General features: G+C 34.6%; 3 protein-coding genes and 1 long non-coding RNA gene across 7 annotated transcripts in view; 2 read left to right on the plus strand and 2 right to left on the minus strand.

Annotated features, from left to right (window-relative positions):
• Positions 1-4,295, minus strand: part of LOC111472290 (protein ALWAYS EARLY 3-like) — a 13,170-nt gene extending 8,875 nt beyond the window's left edge. For 3 of the 4 annotated variants that reach the window (XM_023117943.1, XM_023117944.1, XM_023117941.1), the window contains exons 1-7: positions 4,164-4,295; positions 3,993-4,096; positions 3,071-3,189; positions 2,481-2,579; positions 2,138-2,200; positions 1,481-1,558; positions 94-286 (exon numbers count right to left, since the gene is read on the minus strand). In XM_023117943.1, the coding sequence (XP_022973711.1) occupies positions 94-286; positions 1,481-1,558; positions 2,138-2,200; positions 2,481-2,579; positions 3,071-3,175 (538 nt within the window). In that variant the 5' untranslated portion in view covers positions 3,176-3,189; positions 3,993-4,096; positions 4,164-4,295. The remainder of the gene's footprint in view (positions 1-93; positions 287-1,480; positions 1,559-2,137; positions 2,201-2,480; positions 2,580-3,070; positions 3,190-3,992; positions 4,097-4,163) is intronic. The other variant, XM_023117942.1, reaches the window with a different exon arrangement.
• Positions 4,296-5,391: 1,096 nt separating this feature from the next.
• LOC111472348 (transcription termination factor MTERF5, chloroplastic-like) lies at positions 5,392-6,846 on the minus strand. The gene has a single exon (XM_023118023.1). The coding sequence runs from the start codon at positions 6,742-6,744 to the stop codon at positions 5,653-5,655; it is 1,092 nt and encodes a 363-aa protein (XP_022973791.1). The 5' UTR covers positions 6,745-6,846; the 3' UTR covers positions 5,392-5,652.
• Positions 6,847-13,112: 6,266 nt separating this feature from the next.
• On the plus strand, positions 13,113-17,433 carry LOC111472307 (zinc finger CCCH domain-containing protein 34-like). Its single transcript, XM_023117962.1, has 8 exons — positions 13,113-13,415; positions 13,550-13,692; positions 14,034-14,099; positions 14,322-14,391; positions 14,459-14,508; positions 14,668-14,985; positions 15,062-15,376; positions 16,663-17,433. Exons 1-8 carry the CDS (start codon positions 13,328-13,330, stop codon positions 17,056-17,058), a joined length of 1,446 nt encoding a protein of 481 aa, XP_022973730.1. The 5' UTR covers positions 13,113-13,327; the 3' UTR covers positions 17,059-17,433.
• Positions 17,434-17,696: 263 nt separating this feature from the next.
• LOC111472309 lies at positions 17,697-18,908 on the plus strand. The gene is made up of 3 exons (XR_002715386.1): positions 17,697-18,046; positions 18,351-18,548; positions 18,616-18,908. It is a non-coding gene; the product is annotated as an uncharacterized LOC111472309 (long non-coding RNA).
• Positions 18,909-20,414: the final 1,506 nt, after the last annotated feature.

Here is a 20,414-nt window from a genome sequence, read left to right on the forward strand (position 1 = left end):
CCTCCCTCCCTCCCTCCCAGACGAAGGTAAAGAATGAAGGACAAGTACAGAAAACCTTATTCACCTAAGAAAGAAATTTGAGACATTTCCTACCAGAACGCCTTTTCTTCAACAATGACAGGCAGCCATAGTTTGTTGGAAGTGACTGTGATTGTGAAGAATGTGCATCCAATCCCTTTGAGTTGTTATTTCGTGACTTTCCACGCAGTCGCTTTTGAGGCTTTCTTGTTGCTCCCGAATCCTCATTACTTTCTTGCTCACTTTCACTGTCTCTCTGAAAACGCATCTATCAATTTAGACCTCAGAAGAGCCATATGACCTCAACAATAGCCTTACAATACTCTGTAACTCCCATGCAAATCCAATATGCTAATATAGAAACAAAATACATTGAACAAAATATTGCAGAAGAAATATATGCTACATCTACATTCCTATTTCTACGTTTCATACATAACCCTCAAATGGAAAGATGCTTCAATGTTTTCAGCTCTTAGAAGAGATTAATAAATACTTTCAGAGCCCAATACAGCAAAGGAGCACAAAGTACTTAAGGGTGATAAAATTCTGACTTTCATTGTGATTTTGCAGCACAAACCAGTAGAGGGAGGGCAGAGGGAGATGCTAATGTTCTCTCACTAAATTTCATCAATTCATCAAAGTGTTGATTCTAGCATGGAGAGTCCACATGAAGAACTTTACTTCCCTTTTCACTTTGAGTTTCCACAATTTTTTATCAAAATAATTTTGGGATGGACTTTATATTGTCAAAAGATGTAATGAAACTGGGCCTGGCAAGAAAACTTTCCAGAATTTCCAAACGTCTATACTCTGTTGCCATGATTGAGGCTGTGAAAGAAGCCTTCAAGCGTATGAAGGAGGGAAACCGCCCAAAATATCCTCCAAATAATAAAAGGCAAAAGCCCTTCTAAAGTTAAAGCACTATTCATGTCCCTTCCACTTTCAGACTTCCTTATGCATTTTGGTTGTTTATTATGACGGGCTAAAAGAAGAATTACTTTCAGTTCATCAGTAGGGTCATGAGAGCTTCGTGTGCCATTAAAGAAGGAAGAATCTAGAAGTGCAGACCAATCATTGCCGATGATTTTATATCAAAAAGATCCTATTTGAAGAGCATCCTTATATAGTCCATTGTTTGCTTATCGTAGTGAGAGCATTTATATAATCTTCAAAGCTTTGTACACCTTTTTTCAACGCATACAATATCTTATCTTTAAACAAACTAAAAACTAAAAAAATCACCCGCAACTTGCATCTCTTCTAGATCAAAGGACGATGAACCAGGGTAAATTAGCTTTATATTGACAAAAATAAATTCTGGGGAGACAAAAACTTATATTGATGAAAGAGAACTTCTAAATTGAGTATATACACAGTTCTATTTCAAAACAAGAGGGGGTAAGGGGTAAAGAAAAGAAAGAAGGGAGAAAATAACACATAGATAGAGCAAAAATCTTACCAGTACGCTGTAATGATCAGTCATCATTGCAATTAACCCAACAACAGAAGCAGTGCCCTCTGGAAGTGATAAATAGGCCTGAAATCAACAGAATGTTGCATACGCATTTCAGAAAAACCACAATAACAAGATGGTGTCACAGCGTTGACATTTCCAAATATTAAGTATATATGTTTTCCAATAATTTTACAAGCCACGACCAGAATTCCAAAAATTATAATGATGCAGGAAAAGGTAACAAGATAAATCACAGTACCAATTTAAATCGTGAAAGTGAAACTCCAAAAGAATGCCAACAATCAAAGTGGCCACGGACTAAAAAGGTTTTTTGATCAGATAAAAGAAAACTCAATATTAAATGACAACTCAAAATTTTCATGACCTTTAGTACACTATATAGAGATCACAGAGAACACAAGCAACACATAAAATATGCAGCAGAGACATTATGATCAGATAATAAGTATAGGGAAGAAAACGGGGTTGTTTGCAACAAATACACAGTATAGGTCCCCGATACTAGGAATACGACATACAACATACAACTTTACTGGAAACTTAATCAGAAAAGTCATTTGTATAGAAAGATTAATGGCAATACAAATATTTAAGATAAGTAGTGGGAGGGCTGAGATCATTAGGAAAAAAGGGATTTACCCTATTCATGGTGAAAAGAGCCTCGACCATTTCGGTAGAACGGTTCCTTACTGCAGCAGCTACCTGCACAAAAGTACCAGACAAAAATGTTGCAACCCAAATACAGTACCAGTATCTGTTTAAGACTGAGGAATTAGGTGCAACTACAGTAACAAATTTAATTGACATCTACAAGAAAATTACAAGTATAAGCTTGTTTTCTAAAAAAAAATTGACGAAAGTATTGCATGATTTTGAAACAAGATACTTAAAGTTTCACGGCTCAATTTTCCTGTGGCAACGAGATTCACTTGGCTCGCAGCACTAGAACATTGTCATGACCATTCCATAAATTGATACTAACCTTCTTCCAATCTTTTCCATATTTACGATATGCTTCATAGAACTGCTCAACCTCATCTCTGCTCCATTGAGGCCCTAACAGGTCAGCAAATTTCCTCTTCTACAAATAATCAGAAGATGATTATAAAACTACCCTGAACCAAACTTATCATTGTTCTTTGCGATGAGAGTTTGACGACAACACTAATCAATGGTCACCATTGACTCCAAATTATATCTTATACTAGTTGTGAACAACTGATTAAAATTAAAAATAAATGATAAGAAGATTCAAATAAAAATTTTATTTAAAAAAAAAAAAAAAAAAAAAACTTCAAATAAATTTTTTTAAAAAAAACAAAGCTAAAAATAAGAGGAAAATGGAGCTAAATGGGTTGCTAAATATGAATATAGTCACGATTTAGACAATCAGCTGAAAACTATGATAATGGTTAGACTGACACTGCAATTTACTTCAAGATGGCCAGTAACCAATTAGCCAACTAACGTTATAAATTGAAACAACGAAATATCACACTTTTATTTGCAAGTGGAAATTCGACAGACTGAACAAATCTTGGATAAGTCATCTTCCACCACAAACTCACATACCTTCTGCTTGCCTTTGCTAGGAGCTTCCACATATTTGCTTGAAGAGGCCTCATTAGCAGAAGAAAGCCGCTTATTAACACTTCTGGACTTTCTTGACGGGGCCATGAGCTTTTAGCGATCTGTAACACACATACAAGCACTAATGTCTGTTATGACGTGATTGAAGTTTAGGAGTAGCATGTCCTCTATAGACTTGTTTTAGCACACTGATTTAATATCCTATAAAGTACCAGTCCAGCACTTGCATTCACCCAAAAACCCTCTTCATAGATATTGTACTTTTAGAGCGAGAATAGTGGTTCGTGAAAGCACGACTTCAAACGAGAAAAATAAAGCAACCGAGTTGCGAAAGAAAACCCAGCAAATGTTTCATTGCTGAATCCAGCATACAAAAACTCAAATGCGTAGAAGAAACGAATAAGCAGTATTTAAAACAAAATCGCCTTTTTTTCCCCCTGTTCAGCTGCCAGTCAGTTGTATGGGAGGGGAACTCAAAAGAAAACCGTTGCAACCGGAGTAGCGATGAAACATAGTTGGTCAAAAGTAGCCGAATGCATGTTAGCTGATAACTAACAAAGCGGAATGAAACGAATAAATCCAAATTTTTAATAGCGATAACACTCCCTCAGAATCCAGTAATTGAAAAAGAAGAAGAAAAGGATGTGAGAAGACCGTATCAGCGAAGTGATCTCAATTATCGACCGAGTAAGCGAAATACAACATCAAGAAGCAAACGAAATGAAAATCTCGCTCAATTCACTCAAAAAGCAAAATCTACAAAGAATTAAGGAAGAAAGAAATGTTCGTCGTCAAGTGAAGCCCTAGCAGATGAAAAAAAAAAAAACAAAGAATTAAGGAAGAAAGAAATGTTCGTCGTCAAGTGAAGCCCTAGCAGATGAAAAAAAAAAAAAGAGATTATTACCGATTTTCAAATGGATGGTCCCCGTCGTCAACAAGCGCGTCTAGGTCATGAGCATAGAACAAACGGTGCAATATCAATCGAGCACAAATTGAAGTGGTTGAAGACGTCTAGGTCATGAGCATAGAACAAACGGTGCAATATCAATCGAGCACAAATTGAAGTGGTTGAAGAAGCGATGGACGAACCAGAAGGTGGCGAACAAAATTCAAAGAGTCGACAATAATGGAGAGGAAGAAGAAGATGAAGCAGAATAACAATGAGATTTGGGGCATAACAGCTAAACTTTAAAAAAGTATTAGACCCTCAAAATATAATTATATATCTTTGTTTCATTACAATAGAAAAAAAATAAAAATTTTCTTTCAAAATTCATTTGAAAAAAAATCTTATATTGAAAATATATCTCCCTAACCATCAATGTTCGATAAAAAGGAGACATTATTTATTCATTAATTTTTTTTTGTATTTATTCATTAAAATATATATCCGTAACCATCAAATTGCGACCGTGATGATGGACATTTCTCATACAGAGAAAATAAAATAAGGGACATTTGAGGAGGGTATTAAATAGAGAACCCTTTATTTCCTATTAAATTGAGGGACGCCTCTTATTTCATTAGTTGGTTAGAACAGTTAAGTTCGGGATATCTATCAGTATCCTTTGACGGTTAAGAAAAAATCAAAAAATTTGGGTGATTTATTCAAACTTTTTTAGAAGAGGATGTTAAATACGGACACACATTCTTTTGTCCTTTTATTTAATTAAAGGTCGGTTAGAACAGTTAAGTCCAAGACATCTCTCACAGTACACTTCACAGATTTATTGAATGAAACTTTTTTATTAAACAAAGACACATTTTAGTCCTAAAGGGAGGGACACCTTCTATTTCAAAGGTTCACTTATCAGTTAAGTCCGGAGACATTTCTCAATACCCTTTCGATGAAACTTTAAATAGAAGACACCTCTTCTAATACAATGATGGGAGACATTGTCTCTAGTATTTCAAAAAGTTTCAGTCCAATGCTATTATTGTATTAACATCATACTAACAATATTAGCAAAAAATTTCACTATATTTTTTATTCAAAAATTGATGAACTTTGAATTGGGTTTCTTTCTACTTTATGTTAGCTGCATGACATGAGCTAAGTTGGCAATCGAGTTATAGATGGATAGTGGCTTGTTCAATGAACAATGCACGGATTCCTCTTATCACATTTTGTTTCGGTATCACTCCCTTCCATTCCAGTTAGTTTCGACTTGTCACTTTGTGGTGAATTAGCTATAGAAAGCACGATTTAGTTATAGAAAGCACATCTCATATTATTAAATTAGCAATAGGAACTGCAAACACTGTAGAAATATAATTCAAAATTAACTGAAACTAGCTAAAGATGAGGGACAAGGACATTCCCATTTTTGGTATTCATTTCTGTAACTAAACACAATGTAGATCTAAAGCTAAGACATCAAGACGACTCGTTTGAATGCAAAAGTCGTTCGTTCGTAGAGTCAAATCAGCTCATATCATTATCTAGCTAACAATGTAAACAGTACAAATCAAAATTCATCAACTTAACTAAATTTTAGTAGTCAGTAAGCATATGAACTAAAAGAACCCAAGCAAAAATTAACATTTAAAAGAGAATGAGCATTCTATTTTGAAGAAACCTCTAATTTCTCTGTATACAACTTCAACAATCCAGGGATGCGCTTCTTATGAGGCTCGATGAATTTGTCTAAGAAGCGTTTTTCTGTGGACACAAACAACAAAGGAAGATTCACATGTTTCTTAATCAAACCATTTGACAACAAAACTTGATAAACAGAACCTCTAGGAACAATCCTCTTCTTTAAACTATGAGAAATTAAAGAAGGTATTCTAGCAATGTAAGAAGATTCACATCCAATTTGGTTCACAAAAAAATCCATTACACCGTTAATCTTATCCGCAGAAGCCATCATACACCATGGGTGCCTTCCAAAAGCAAAAAGGATCTCTTCTTCCGGCCATCCCCATTTCCTATAAACTTCAACCTTCTTTTTCCATGTAGATTTGCTCATTGCTCGCAGAGCAAAAACAGCAAGAACAAACTTCAATCGCAGAGGATTGAATCCCATTTCCTTAACTTCCTCCACAATCTTCCTAAATCGAATGGGACTTATCAAAAACACTCGAGGCTGGGATCTAAGAATGCTTGCAATGTTTGAATCAGGCACTCCAATTTGTCTCAAAATTTCAACATTGGGACGAGCAGAATTTTGAAGATCCCAAGTGAGAAGACCCCCAAACCGTTTTATGGCTGCAATAGTCTTCTCCTCAGTTTGAAGCAAATCATGAATATAATTAAAGGATGGAATGATTTGTCTGTTTAAACTTCGTTTTAGAATACCAGGAAATCCACAAACTAATTTAGCAACCTCAGGAGAAGAAAGGCCTTTAGATTGGAGGAACAACAATTTGGGCAATAGGGTCTTTTCGGGGTTTGTTGATAGAACTTGAGGGAATTTCTTGACAAGCTCAGAGATTTGTGACTTTGAGAATCCATGATTCTCAAAGAACAGAATCACAGGCTTCTCATTGCTCTCAAAATCAACAAAATTAGAAGCCAACGACGCAGATTTCGGAGACGATACAATCTCGGAAGAAGTCAATAAGAATCTAAGAGATTTCAACGGAGATCCGGAAAATGATTCGACTGATAATGGAGTTCTAACTAGAATGATTCTGCGAAGCAAATGGTACATGACTGTAGAAACTCAGCGAGAAACAAACTGACCTGATGCTTCCGAGAAGAAGAATGAGAGAAACCACGAACGCCAAGAACAGAGACAGGGAGTGATAAAAGGAATTTCACTGGTTGTCAAATTTTCCAGAACTTGTTTCATTTGGGTATTTATAGCGACGTTCTTTCCCTTTTATCTGGGCCGGCCCAATCATTCAGAGGTTCAAGATGACCTGAGAAATAAATGGGCTTCTCAAATTATAAAATGGGCCGACCCAAATATTGAGAGGTTCAAGGTGACCTCAAAAATAAATAAATAAATGTACCGAACGAATAGACTTTATAACCTAATCCAACCCAATCTTCTGTCTTCTAGTTGGGTCGAGTTGGGTCGTCGAGTAGTTTTTTTTATTATTATTATTATTTTAAAAACTCCATTTATACATCATACATGTTATATTAGTAACTAAAATATCATCAAGTTCAAATATAAAATATTTACCTGTCACAACACATCACTACTACTGTTCATTACAAACATTAAATATTTAACATTAAAAAAATAAGTAAATCAAATTGAATTATTTTTTTAAAAAAAATTCAATTACCCAATATATATATATATATATATTAACCCAATAGTTTAAAATTTTAGTCTTTTCTCGAAAAAGTAATTAGTTATAATTGATATATATCAATTATTTATATATATATATATATAAAAGATGAAAATTAAAGATGAGAAGTGGGGCCCAGTGCAGGCCAATGAGAAGGCATGTTAAGTGCTTGATGAAATGCCAAGACACATATGGGGGACCAATCCATGGCCCCACTCGATTGCCCTCCATATTTTTCACACCCACACTTTTTTTTTTTTAATTATTATTTAAAATTTTGCTTACAAATTAAATCATTAGTGTTTGACACTCATTTTCTTTTAATTATTTTACATAAATATTAAATTGTTTCCAAATTCAATATCTTATACATGTAACCTTAAATATTTATGTAGAAATGTAAAAATCATACCAAAAATAATAATAATAAGCTTGTAATTATAATTTTAAATTATCCAAATGAGCCTAATATTGGTATGTTAATTCTAGTTTTACGAGCGATATGTTATTTTTTAAGTTCGTGTGTTTTTATGCGTGTAATTAGGTCAAGACAAGAATTATACGTGTCTGCAATTTATCGAGATTTTTTCCATAATGAATTTTGTTTTTAGTAAATGTTTGAAAATTAGTTTTATAATAAAAATAATAGTAACCTATAACAGCGTGTCAAGACGCTTGATTTGATTAATTTGAAATATCAATATTGAGACACATTAACTTTTCACCAAATATTCTAAACATTGATTCGAGAGGAAAACAAAACATTCCTTATAATGGTGTTAAATTTTCATCAAATATTCCAATGGTCTCTTGTACTGTGTGATCTCACATTGGTTGTGGAAGGGAACGAAACACTTCTTATAAAGTATGTAGAAAACCTTTCTCTAGTAAACGCGTTTTAAAATCGTGAGATTGACGGTGATACGTAACAAACAATATTTGCTGATGGTGGGCTTGAGTTATTACAAATGATATTAGAGTCAGTCATTGGGCGACGTGTCAGCAAGGACAGTGGCCCCGTTGATTCCGAGAACCCACCTCGGTTGGAGAGGGAAACAAAACATTCATCGCGAGATCCCACATCAGTTGGGGAAGGAAACAAAGTATCGTTCGGGTTTTTAATCTGCAAAACTAACAATAATACATAAGGGGCTAAAACGACCAATATTACATCTCCTAATAATAATTTTTTTTAGCATTTAAATGTGATATAAAATTGTGGTGGCGTGATCTTAGGCACTTAAAATAATCATTCATGGGTTTAATAATTTTCAGAGGATTTTCATTTGTTAATAAATAATAATAATAATAAAAAGTCTGATTCCCAGTGTGAACAAATCAAGGGATTGATTATTAAAAAAATAATATGTATAAATATTGTCGCAATATTTCTATTTCGAATATTTATTAATTAATTTAAAACTCAACCATCGAATATTCCCTTAAATAACATTTGACACATAGGGTTTTTTGTATGCTTTGTTGGACCCTAAGCTAAGATATTGGTTGAGAATTAATTGAATTAAAAAACAAGGGTTTTTTTTTAATGTAATATATATGACTTAAAATTTCAATTAGTTCTAATTATAATTTAATTAACATGATTATTGTTTAATTATTGGTTTTCTATTGTTAATTTAAGACCCAAAATTAGGATATAATTTCGAGAAATTTAAAGGGCATAATTGTAATTTTCTAAATTTAATCTCCGATCAACAATAATAAAGAGAATTACTCGATGAAATTCAGGGTAATTAAAAAGCTTCAATATATTATATATATATATATATATATATATATATATATATTTTTTATTGTAAGCATTTGGTGACCATGTAAAGTATAAACAATTTATTAAAATGAAAAGATAATTACTTTGAATAATTTAATATTAAAAAAAATTAAATCTTCAATAAAGCTATGTTAGATTACAAATTTAGCCTTATGTATTTATAATTTATCTATTTAGTCTTAATTTTAATTTTTAACCCGACATATTAATTGAACTCTTAATAATAACATGATATAGCACGACATAATCAATTATGTTATATGAACAAAATCATATATATCGATATGTTCATTACACAGATAAATCTAAATACCATTTTTTTATTTATTATGTTAATTACTTGCTTAGATTTAATTAATATGTCACGTCTACATTTAAATATTATTGGATTTAATTCATAAATTTGACCCATGCTTTAATTTGAATCTCATCTCCTATTTTTACCATTGGAAAAAATTGGGAATTGACAAAAAGAGACAGAGCTCACAGAGAGTAGTATAGTTCTGCCCGTAATTTACAAAACTTCCACAACGAGCAAATAGCTCGCCGACACTCGGGAGCTTGGGCACAGTGCCGCGAACCAATTACAAAAGAGTACTTAATTACGAAACTACCCCTCCACTTGTGGCTATCGATCTTCCAAGTCAAAACACACAAAAACCACTTTCCCACCACCGGGTAACCGCCTGGTTCGGTTTCAAGGTACTTTGCCGACACGTGGGTTTACTTTCCGGGTCGACCCGACCACCGGCGCTCCCATATACGGGTACATTTAAGACTTCTCACCAACTCTCCAACCCCTCCCACAAACGTCGCCGTTTTCATTATCTGATGCTGACGTAATCTAATCGATATTAGCCGTCCATTTATACTCGTACTGAATGAATCCCACGATCCACCTTCTTCCAAGCTAATTAGATTTATTTTTCTTTTTCTAAAATCCCTTTTTTTTAACTAAAAAAACAAAAACTACTTGTTTTGACTATTCTCCCCTCTTTCCACCGAATTCTGTAGAGAGGTTTTGTAGGAGCTATAATTTGTTTTTATTTTATATAATTATTTAAGGTTTAAAAATATTCTTATTTTTTTTTTTTTTTTTTTTTTACACAAACAATTTGATTTTTTACATGTGTGAAAAAATCGTGTTCAAATAATAGCTTAATAGCTTAAAACGTTTATAATTTATAGATCAGATTATATGTCTTGTATTACTGATATAATACACGGTTGATATGTCCCATTTTTTAATTATAAAAAATTAATTAATTAAAATCATTTATGTGGAAATATATGAATTGATCTATCCTAATGAATCAATTTGTATAAAAATGAGCAATAAATTATTTAATATTTATTTATAAACCCGTAAATTGTAATATTAATATTTTACAAAATGATTACAAGCAACTCGATCTTAATAATGGAAAAGCCCCTTTAATAACAGATGAAAAAACTATTATACGATCACGATCATGCTTATCCAAAACATGTTGCTTATAGTTGTATAATCATTGTCATGTTACTGCAAGAGTGCGATTGTGACACTTAACACATTTTATCGTTTATTATTTTAAAAAACTGAATGGGTCACTAATTCGTTTCGAGCTTAGTTGATTTCATTAGTCTTAAATTTCAATTTTGAAAGCTAAATTATTATTTAAGTCACGAATTAAAATTTAATCATTTCATAAAGTTTTTTTTTTTTTTTTAAATTAAAAAAACAACTTTTTAAGGAAGATACCTTTGTAACATGCCACCTGGACTTTTAGAGAACATAACCTCAAAAATGTTATAATTCTATTCAAGGAAGGAGACAGCAACCTCCCGAGATTTAGCTCATAATCCCCTAATTATCTCTCTTTTTAAGTACACTCTTCCATGCAAAATGACCGATTTGCCCTTCTCTCTCTCTCTCTTCCTTGGCACGCTTTTTTGTAATGAACTCCCCACTTCACTTTATTTAATTTCTTTTATTAGTTTATTAGGAAAAATAATTCCTTTTTGTTTCTCGGTATTGTTTAATATTTTTAATCCAATTTTTAAAATATTTTATTTCGGATCTCAATGAAATTATTAATATATATATATATATATATATATATATATATATATTGGAAAAAAATCGAGATTTAGTAAGTAACGTTTCTAATGGGATCAAACATGTATAACGTCCACATACTCGACATGATAATACACATCACAAGATTCGATAATTGACTTTTACGTATACGTAGCACTAAATAGCATTCATCACATAACATATGTGTCATATCCCACATTGATTGAAGAGACGAACAAAACATTCTTTTATAATGATGTGGAAACCTCTCCCTAACAAACGGGTTTAAAAATTGTGAGGATGATGACGATACGTCATGAGCCAAAACATATGTAGGTTTGAACCGTTACAAATGGTATCAGAGTCATATACATGACGGTGTGCCTGCGAGGACACTAGCCCTCAAGTGAGTGGATTGTGAAATATTACGAACGAAACATTCTTTATAAGGGTGTAGAGGTTTCTAACAGACGCGTATGAAAATTATGGGAATAATAGCCATATGTAATCGCCAAAACGAACAATATTTATTGGGTTTGGCCTTGATTATTTAAATTTAATAAATAAAATCAATAATGGAAGCTCTCCATTTTAATTAAAACTATAATATTAACTAATTATTTGAGGTGACATTAAGCAATAAATTAAATTTGATTTGATTTATATAGATTAAAATCATTGCCATTTGATGATGAAATTGACCATATAGATTCTATTTGGCTAATTTATTATACTTTTAAATTTTAAATAATTCATATTTAAGCTATTATAAATGTAATTCAACTAAAACAAGGGGAGAATATATGAGTTATATATAAGTTTTTTTTAGGATTATTTATAATAATTTGAGAGAAAAAACAAAATATATAAAAATATTAAAAAAATAATAATTATATGGATTAAATTGCATCAAAATTTAACTACATATATTAAATATGTTTTTAATTTAATAATTTATAATATTACAAATTCGAATTTCTAACATGATTTATGTTTAAATTAATATAATTATATTTAGGTTGAATTTTCAATAATTTTTTAAATATTTTATTTATGAAAATGAAGGAAATCCTCGTTTTAAGTGTAGAAATGAATTCTATTTAATTTGAAAATATGGTTGGAAGTGAAAAAAATAAATAAATACATATTTCTCAAATAAAATATTATGCCCCATCTCAAACCATCCTCAACCCTATCCTAAATATTTAATCATTATTTTCATAATTTAAAATATTTTTCTTATTTATTCAGAAAAAAAAAATATATAAACAAAATATTTAAAATAATAGGAGATCCACGATAACTCCTACATGTATTTTACCATTTAGCTAGAATTGTTCGCTCACAGCAGAGTGAAATTATATGATCATAACCAATGACTCGATATGAAAGACAACTTACCCTATACTTCGTACTGCCATGTCTTCGTGTTTATTCCCTTCGATCTCAGCTCATGATTAAAAAAATATAATTGAAAATGAAATGAGGATAATAACTCGAAAATAATGGAAAACCCAGTATGGAAACTGTACTCTCACGAAAGCTAAAACCGATCGTTAGTTAAGATTCTCTCTCTCGAGCTCGAAACAATGCATTTTTATGCGATTAATGACTAAGTTTTTTTTTTTCGTTATCATTAAAAAATAAACTAAAAAATGATATTACGCTAAATAATTTGTAGAATTTTTTAAATTTATGTTGAAAAAGGGAAAAATAATTAATTTTATTAATGATAAAAAAAAATTATTTTAGCGTTTGGCGCGTATAAAGACCAACCAACTCCAACACACAAAAAGAGAACCTCTCAAAGCTATGGAACAGAAAGGAAGAGAGAGAGATGAAAACACAAAGCGCTTCTAGAGAGAGAAAACAGGAAGAAGAAGCTCAAACAGAGATACTGTAGTGTAAGAGAGAGAGAGAGAGAAAAAAGGGCAAAAAAAAAAAAAACCCACAAAATCCAAAAAGAAAGCGCTTCCCCAACTCCATTCATCTTCCCCAATCTCTCTTCAGACGATCCCCATGTGATCGGAACCTCCATTCTTCCAGCAACAATTCAATATTCTGTTCTTCACTCATTACTGCGCAATCAGTCACTAATCCATCACTTTTCAGTCATTCAACCAGCGGAGGCCGTACGATGAAGCCGTACGGTCAGTCTATGGAAGGCTCTCAGTCCGATCCGTCGCCTGAATGGACTGCGTCGGGACCTGATACAGGTCATGGAGGTCAGTTTCTCTACACTGCATTCCGACTTCACTCTTGACTTCTACAGATTTTCGCTTCGATTCGTCGGTTTTAGTGGTTTGCTGATGGTGTTTCTTTGTTTGTTTGTTTGATTTTTTATTTTCCGATAATGTAGAGCCGGTTTGGCCGTTGGGATCGAGGGAACGGGAATCGTACCCCGAAAGGCCTGAAGAGGCCGATTGTATATACTATCTACGTACCGGATTTTGTGGATATGGCTCTCGTTGTAGGTTCAATCATCCTCGTGAGCGTAGCGCGGTATTCCTGTCGATCCTTATCTGCTTGACTGAATTGGTCTAATTTTAGGGCTTACTTTGAGGTTTGATTGGGCTTTAAGCAATTTGATGCTTCGAACTGCTCTACTCAAGCTTCACTTCTATTATTTTTTGAGTTTATTTGTTCTTCAATTTGATGCTTCGAACTGCTCTACTCAAGCTTCACTTCTATTATTTTTTGAGTTTATTTGTTCTTGTTTACTTTCCACTCTACGAAGATGAGCTTTTCTTTTAAAATGTTATCGTTGAACTGTCGGCAAAGTGCTTTCAACTCTAGGCCTCTTTTTTTTATTCGTTGATTTTGGTGGATTTCGCACTGATCAGGTTTTGGGAGGTTCGAGACCTGGTGGAAGAGACTATCCCGAACGAGTAGGGCAGCCTTTGTGCCAGGTACTTTGTATTGGTGGTTCGATTGGATATGAAACTGTTCGTATCTAGTCTTCATTGGGATGATGTTGAACAATGTGCGTTAGTGAAATTATGTGAGAGTGTAGGACGGGGGCTTGTGTGTTTATTTTGACTACGATGTGTTGTAGTTGGTTGATTAATGTATATGCATAGTATCTTGTTCATGGGTTGTGATTGTTCTGTTGATCTGAATGAAATCTGCAGTACTATATGAGGACAGGAATGTGCAAATTTGGTGCTTCCTGTAAGTATCACCATCCTCAGCAGGAAATGGGTTCTCTCAGCCGGAATGTGCAAATTTGGTGCTTCCTGTAAGTATCACCATCCTCAGCAGGAAATGGGTTCTCTCAGCCCTGTGTCTTTGAATTTCTATGGCTATCCACTTCGGCAGGTTCGTGCTACTTCCTTTTATACGCTTTGTTTACGTTTGTATGTTATTGTTCGAGTTCGAGGACACGCACTGATACATTTGTATATGTCCAGGGGGAAAAGGAATGCTCTTATTATTTGAAGAATGGGCAGTGCAAGTTTGGTGCTAGTATATGTCCAGGGGGAAAAGGAATGCTCTTATTATTTGAAGAATGGGCAGTGCAAGTTTGGTGCTACGTGCAAATTTCATCACCCTGAACCGGCTGGTTTGCAGTTTCCAGCACCATCACCCGTTCAGGTTGCACCACTGCCAGCTCCAATGCCTCCTGCACCGTCTGTTTACCCGCCCGTGCAGTCTCCATCTGCACATTCGTCACAACAGTATGGAGTAATACTAGCAAGGTCTCCAATGCTGTCAAGCCCTTATGTTCCCAGCCCTTATGGTCCTATGTTGGTCTCCCCAGGGGTTGTACAATTCCCAAGTTGGAATCCTTACCAAGTATGTGCAGTCCGTTATTTGCCATTTTGTTTCCTTTTATCCGTGCACCTAATGGAGCTGTTAACGATTGGTGCAGGCACCTATGAGTCCAGTAGCCTCTCCCAGTGCTCAACCTTCTGTTGGATCAGGGCAACTTTATGGTATGGCACAAGTTTCGCCTTCTGCACCTGCCTATGCTGGATCTTACCAGCCAATGCCATCTGCTGGTGCGTCAAGTACTAGCCAGAAGGAGCACTCGTTTCCAGAAAGACCTGGGCAGCCAGAGTGTCAATATTACATGAGAACAGGGGATTGTAAATTTGGATCTTCTTGTAGATACCATCACCCACCAGAATTGGCTAATTCGAGATCAAGTGTTGTTCTTAGCCAAATAGGTCTTCCTCTACGCCCGGTTAGTCTCTCTTAACTCAGAAACCTCAAACTTGGATTAAAAATGATGCTTTGATTGTCAATCTTTTTTTGTCTATCTTATATCTTGAGTCACTTTTCCCTAACTTCAATAGTTTGAGTGTATCATCCTTTGCCCCATTTGGACGTTTTTAGTGATTGACATTAGTTTTATTGTCCAAATGTCGATTCTCCAAATGTTATTTAATTGCAGTAAAAAAAAAAAAAAAAAAAAAAAAAAGCTTAATTCCAAAACTACTGTTGAGATTATTGCTCAGGTCTATGGGAGAAGGCTTAATGCTCAGCCATCCATAAGATGTAGTACTTTTCCCTATAACTGATTGCTCAAGCTATGAATTGATGATATAATGTTTTTCCTGCTCTTGTTTTGAATATCTGAAGTGGTTATATGTCCATAGAGCATGGTTTGACTGCTAAGTTGCGGACGTTTGCAGTTAGGTCTGTTTGAGTAGTTAACGTAGGTAAAGTGTTGAAATATGTATCATATTCTGCAACAAAATTTCTTGTTATTAACACTGTAATTTTGGGGACTTTTAGTCTCAATATGTTGTTGACTACCGATGACTGAAATTAGCTTTCATGTCATTGTCATTATTTACAGTATAAAGTCTTGGTTTTATTTATTTTTATTTTTTCTTTATCTTCCTGACGTGACAATCATATGTTATTTATTTTCTCCTTGAGATCCAAGTTGGAAGAGCTCATATAAACTTCACGTTACATAAAACAAAAATTGTTCCCCCTTGAGGACTATACGTATTGGAGCTGTTAGATTTAGGGTTTTGTAGTGCTTAAATTTCCTTTCCTTTTCTGCATACTATACGTATTGGAGCTGTTAGATTTAGGGTTTTGTAGTGCTTAAATTTCCTTTCCTTTTCTGCATAGCAAGAGCTTAAAGTGGATAAAGGAAGTTCTTAGTGGCAAACTTGTACCGCACTGTACTTTGTATGCTATGTGATGGGCTTAAAAGCAATTCAAACATTGATTGAATTTTAATCTTCTTCTTATTCTGCAGCTATGCAGCTGCTATCCTTGCGAGTCAAAAGGCTAGATTGAGTTTATTATCATTATTCAAATACTACGTTAGTTTAGATTAATGCATTTTCTGGGAGCCATTTATTGAGTTTATTATCATTATTCAAATACTACGTTAGTTTAGATTAATGCATTTTCTGGGAGCCATTTATCTCTTCTTTCTTAATGTTTATATGGTTTTATTTCTCTCTTTAGCCGTGTTGGCAGATGGTTTCTAACACTACCTTTTGTCAGGGTGCACCACCTTGTACTCACTTCATGCAACGAGGAATGTGCAAGTTTGGCCCTGCATGCAAATTTGACCACTCGATGGAACGACTTAGCTACAGTCCATCTGCATCATCTCTTGCTGATATGCCAGTGGCACCTTACCCTGTGGGATCGGTAGTCGGTACTTTAGCCCCATCATTTTCATCCTCAGAGTTGAGGCCTGAACATTTTTCAGGACCCAGAATGGATTCTAACCCTTCAAGAATGTCTTCATCAACGAGCACCTCTAGTGGATTGGCTGGTTCAACTACATCGAGGACAGAAATGCATTCTCATTCAAATGTTCAACGATCTTCTCAAAGTTCAGGCCTGTCAGCGAGCAGTACCTCCAGCCCCACCAGTGTGGAGGGACGTACTTGAAGTATGCTGCCTCAGGATCAAAAGATCCCCATTTTTTGCCCAATCCCAAAACCAAAGACCTTTCCTTTTCCCATTATAATGGTCCCATAGTCCCAGGTCTAGCATACATCAGCTCTGACCTTCTGTGTCCATACAATCCTTATATTTCAATTTATCTCAGCCTGAATAAGTTATGGTCAACCTAAAAGAATGTAGCAAACTTCGTACAGCCTTCTTCCTGCCTTTAGAATAATCCTGAAAGCAGCATAGCAAATTAGGTAACTCTGCATCACAACTTCATTCCTGGAGTTTGTCGCCCAGTTTGCTGCTTAGATCGATCTTCTTCGAGACATACAAAATGGTCTGTTCCACGGTGATTTCTTTTCGAGCTACACTCTAGATCGATCTTCTTCGAGACATACAAAATGGTCTGTTCCACGGTGATTTCTTTTCGAGCTACACTCAGCTTATGTCTATCTCTTTCCATGTTTTCCTATGACCGGGGAACAAGCTCTCAATTCAAATTGAATATGAATTTGAATCTACGTTATATTCCCACTCGTTTTTTCCCTCATTTATTGTGGAAAAAGATGTATTTAAGACTCGGGGAGTCATCCCATTGCCACTCGTTTTTTCCCTCATTTATTGTGGAAAAAGATGTATTTAAGACTCGGGGAGTCATCCCATTGGCAATGTGATCTTGTACGGGATTTCAATATCACGTTATGTAGTGACATTCAATGCTGGACTTGGCTTTGAATTGATTTACAAAGTTTACATTTCAAAAGAAACGTGCAAATTCTATACCAATTGCCTTCTATATGTTGCTTGTGATATAATGCGGGGCAGTTCTTCCTTCTGAAGCCTTGTGAACTTTAGTGCTGAAATAATACTCCTCTCCCCCACCCACCTAACTTCTGATAATGCGTAGAAAAATACTTATACAATACAGATCTCTTCTTGCTGTTGAAATAGGAGAGCCATGATGATGCTACCCCAACAATATGAGGTAATTCTTCCCCCAATCTAGCTATTATTAATATCTGGTCATGATGATGCTACCCCAACAATATGAGGTAATTCTTCCCCCAATCTAGCTATTATTAATATCTGGTGGCTATTGAACTTGCAAGATAAGATTCACCGATGGGTTATACTGTTGTTTATTACTAGCAAATAGACAAATCATGATAATATGCTGATATATGTCTGCTGATGCCTCTAAGCAATTCATTTTGTAATGATAGACAAATCATGATAATATGCTGATATATGTCTGCTGATGCCTCTAAGCAATTCATTTTGTAATGCAGGTTCCTGATTTCGTTTGTCTACGAGGGAATCTTTTCAGATTCAGATGTCCCACTTCCTTTCCCCCTTTCTGAAGGTAACTGTTGCTTTCTTGAACATTCTAGAAGTGACCCCATTTGCAAAAGTCAAGGACAACAGGCCTACACATGCCAACAAAAAGCTTCAATCAGTCGAACCCCCAAAGCCAAGCAGCAAAATAGGTAAAGGAACAACATGCCAACAAAAAGCTTCAATCAGTCGAACCCCCAAAGCCAAGCAGCAAAATAGGTAAAGGAACAAAGAAGAAGCCGCCTCAGCCGAGAAGAAAAGGGACAGTGAATGAAAAACATGGTCAAGCTGGTCTCAAATATGGCTAAAATGCACTGGTGAGCTTCTGAAACTGAGGTCTTTTTAATCATAAATGGGTCTCTTCAGTAGTTCGTTAGGTGTTCTCAAATTCTCTCTACCTGAAAAGTTATATGCTATTTAAACCGTTGTGTTGGAAAAGTTAAATGCTATTTAAACCGTTGTGTTGTCTTTTGCTTTTAGTGATATAACGTTGCTTTTAAAATCTTCTCTCATTCTTACTTTTAAACTCGCTTTCAAAAATCTATCTACCTGTTTTTTAAAACCTTCCTCTCAAACGGGGCATATATTGCCTGGCCGTAGATGACGTGAATACAAATTGACTTGATTCACTTGGTGTAGGGAGTGAGTGCTGCACAATTGCAAAGTCCGGTGCAATTGTGACAAGTGTAAAAGCACTTTCCATGGAATCACTTTTTAGAGTAGTCGGGTATATAGAATGCTATGTTCTAGAGATGAACTCTTACCCTTCCAAGATCTTCTCTGCATTTATTCTTAGAATGTTTTGTTGATCTGTTCATGACCTCTAAATGGATTTCCTTCTCCCAATGCCTTTTATATTTTGGGTATTATTGTTGATCTGTTCATGACCTCTAAATGGATTTCCTTCTCCCAATGCCTTTTATATTTTGGGTATTATTCTTGTGTGCTTTCTTTACAAGGAATATGATAAAGCCATGTTTAAAAGATCTTCCTAATTCTCAGTTGCATATTGTTTATTTTCTTTCTTTAATTATTACCCTTAATTTCTAGATTCTTGGTCAAATTTCCCCTTTTTATTTTATCCTCTATTTACAATAATAGAATTTCCAAGTTCTTCACATGTGGACAACCAATCATGCAAATGCCTTCCAAGTTTGTGTTGTCAATTTAAAAGGACATACATTTGTAGACAATTCAAAGCAGCCTTAGATTAGGGTAAGTTGCTGATTAACATTTTAATTTGACCCTTAAAGATTAGGACAACTGTCCTTATCATATCCCCTTGATTTGTACACCCACATGCCCCTATGTTTGGCTTCTTAATTACCAAAGCTTACCCACTTTTTAGTTTTTTAATATTACTAATTAAGACCATACAAATGACAAATAAGTCAACTTTTTCATATTTGATTCGGTCAACTTTAACAAATATTTTGATTTCATCCACATGGACCATACTACTAATTATAATATTTTCAATTTATACTTCTTTTACTAAGTTTTGATGAAACAAATAAGTTGAAGAACTTTGTAAGATTTAATGCCTATCGTGAGTTTAATTAACATAGGTGTTCATTAGTATGTAACAAAATATATTTTAGCTAAGTTGTGAAACGGGTGAAAAATGAGAGAGATTTCGATTTTTCCTTGAGTTCAGTATGTGAGAGTGAAAATCTGTGATATCCCACATAGGTTGGAGAGGAGAACGAAACACTGTTTATAAGGTTGTGGAAACTAGTAGACGCGTTTTAAAGTCTTGAGAGGAGCTCGTAAGGGAAAGCTCAAAGAGGATAATATCTGCTAGTGGTGGGCTTGAACCGTTACAAATGGTATCAGAGCTAGACACCGGGCAATGTGGCCAGCGAAAAGGCTGTTCCCTAAAGGGGGTAGACGAGAGGTGGTGTGTTAGTAAGGACGCTGGGCCCCAAAGGGGGGTGAATTTGGTGGGGGTCCACATTGATTGAAAAAAGGAACGAGCGCCAATAAGGACGCTGGGCCCTGAAGGGGGTGGATTGTGA

Source organism: Cucurbita maxima, unplaced genomic scaffold (assembly GCF_002738345.1).
Source record: "Cucurbita maxima cultivar Rimu unplaced genomic scaffold, Cmax_1.0 Cma_Scf00069, whole genome shotgun sequence".
Lineage (NCBI taxonomy): Eukaryota > Viridiplantae > Streptophyta > Magnoliopsida > Cucurbitales > Cucurbitaceae > Cucurbita > Cucurbita maxima.

Excerpts from the sequence above, each read along its gene's own strand:
- LOC111472348 (XM_023118023.1), bottom strand. The coding sequence starts at position 6,744 with ATGTACCATTTGCTTCGCAGAATCATTCTAGTTAGAACTCCATTATCA.
- LOC111472307 (XM_023117962.1), top strand. The coding sequence starts at position 13,328 with ATGAAGCCGTACGGTCAGTCTATGGAAGGCTCTCAGTCCGATCCGTCG. Across the intron at positions 14,392-14,458 it reads CCATCCTCAGCAGGAAATGG|GTTCTCTCAGCCCTGTGTCT; the intron begins GTTCTCTCAGCC and ends AGCAGGAAATGG. Across the intron at positions 14,509-14,667 it reads ATGGCTATCCACTTCGGCAG|GGGGAAAAGGAATGCTCTTA; the intron begins GTTCGTGCTACT and ends GTATATGTCCAG.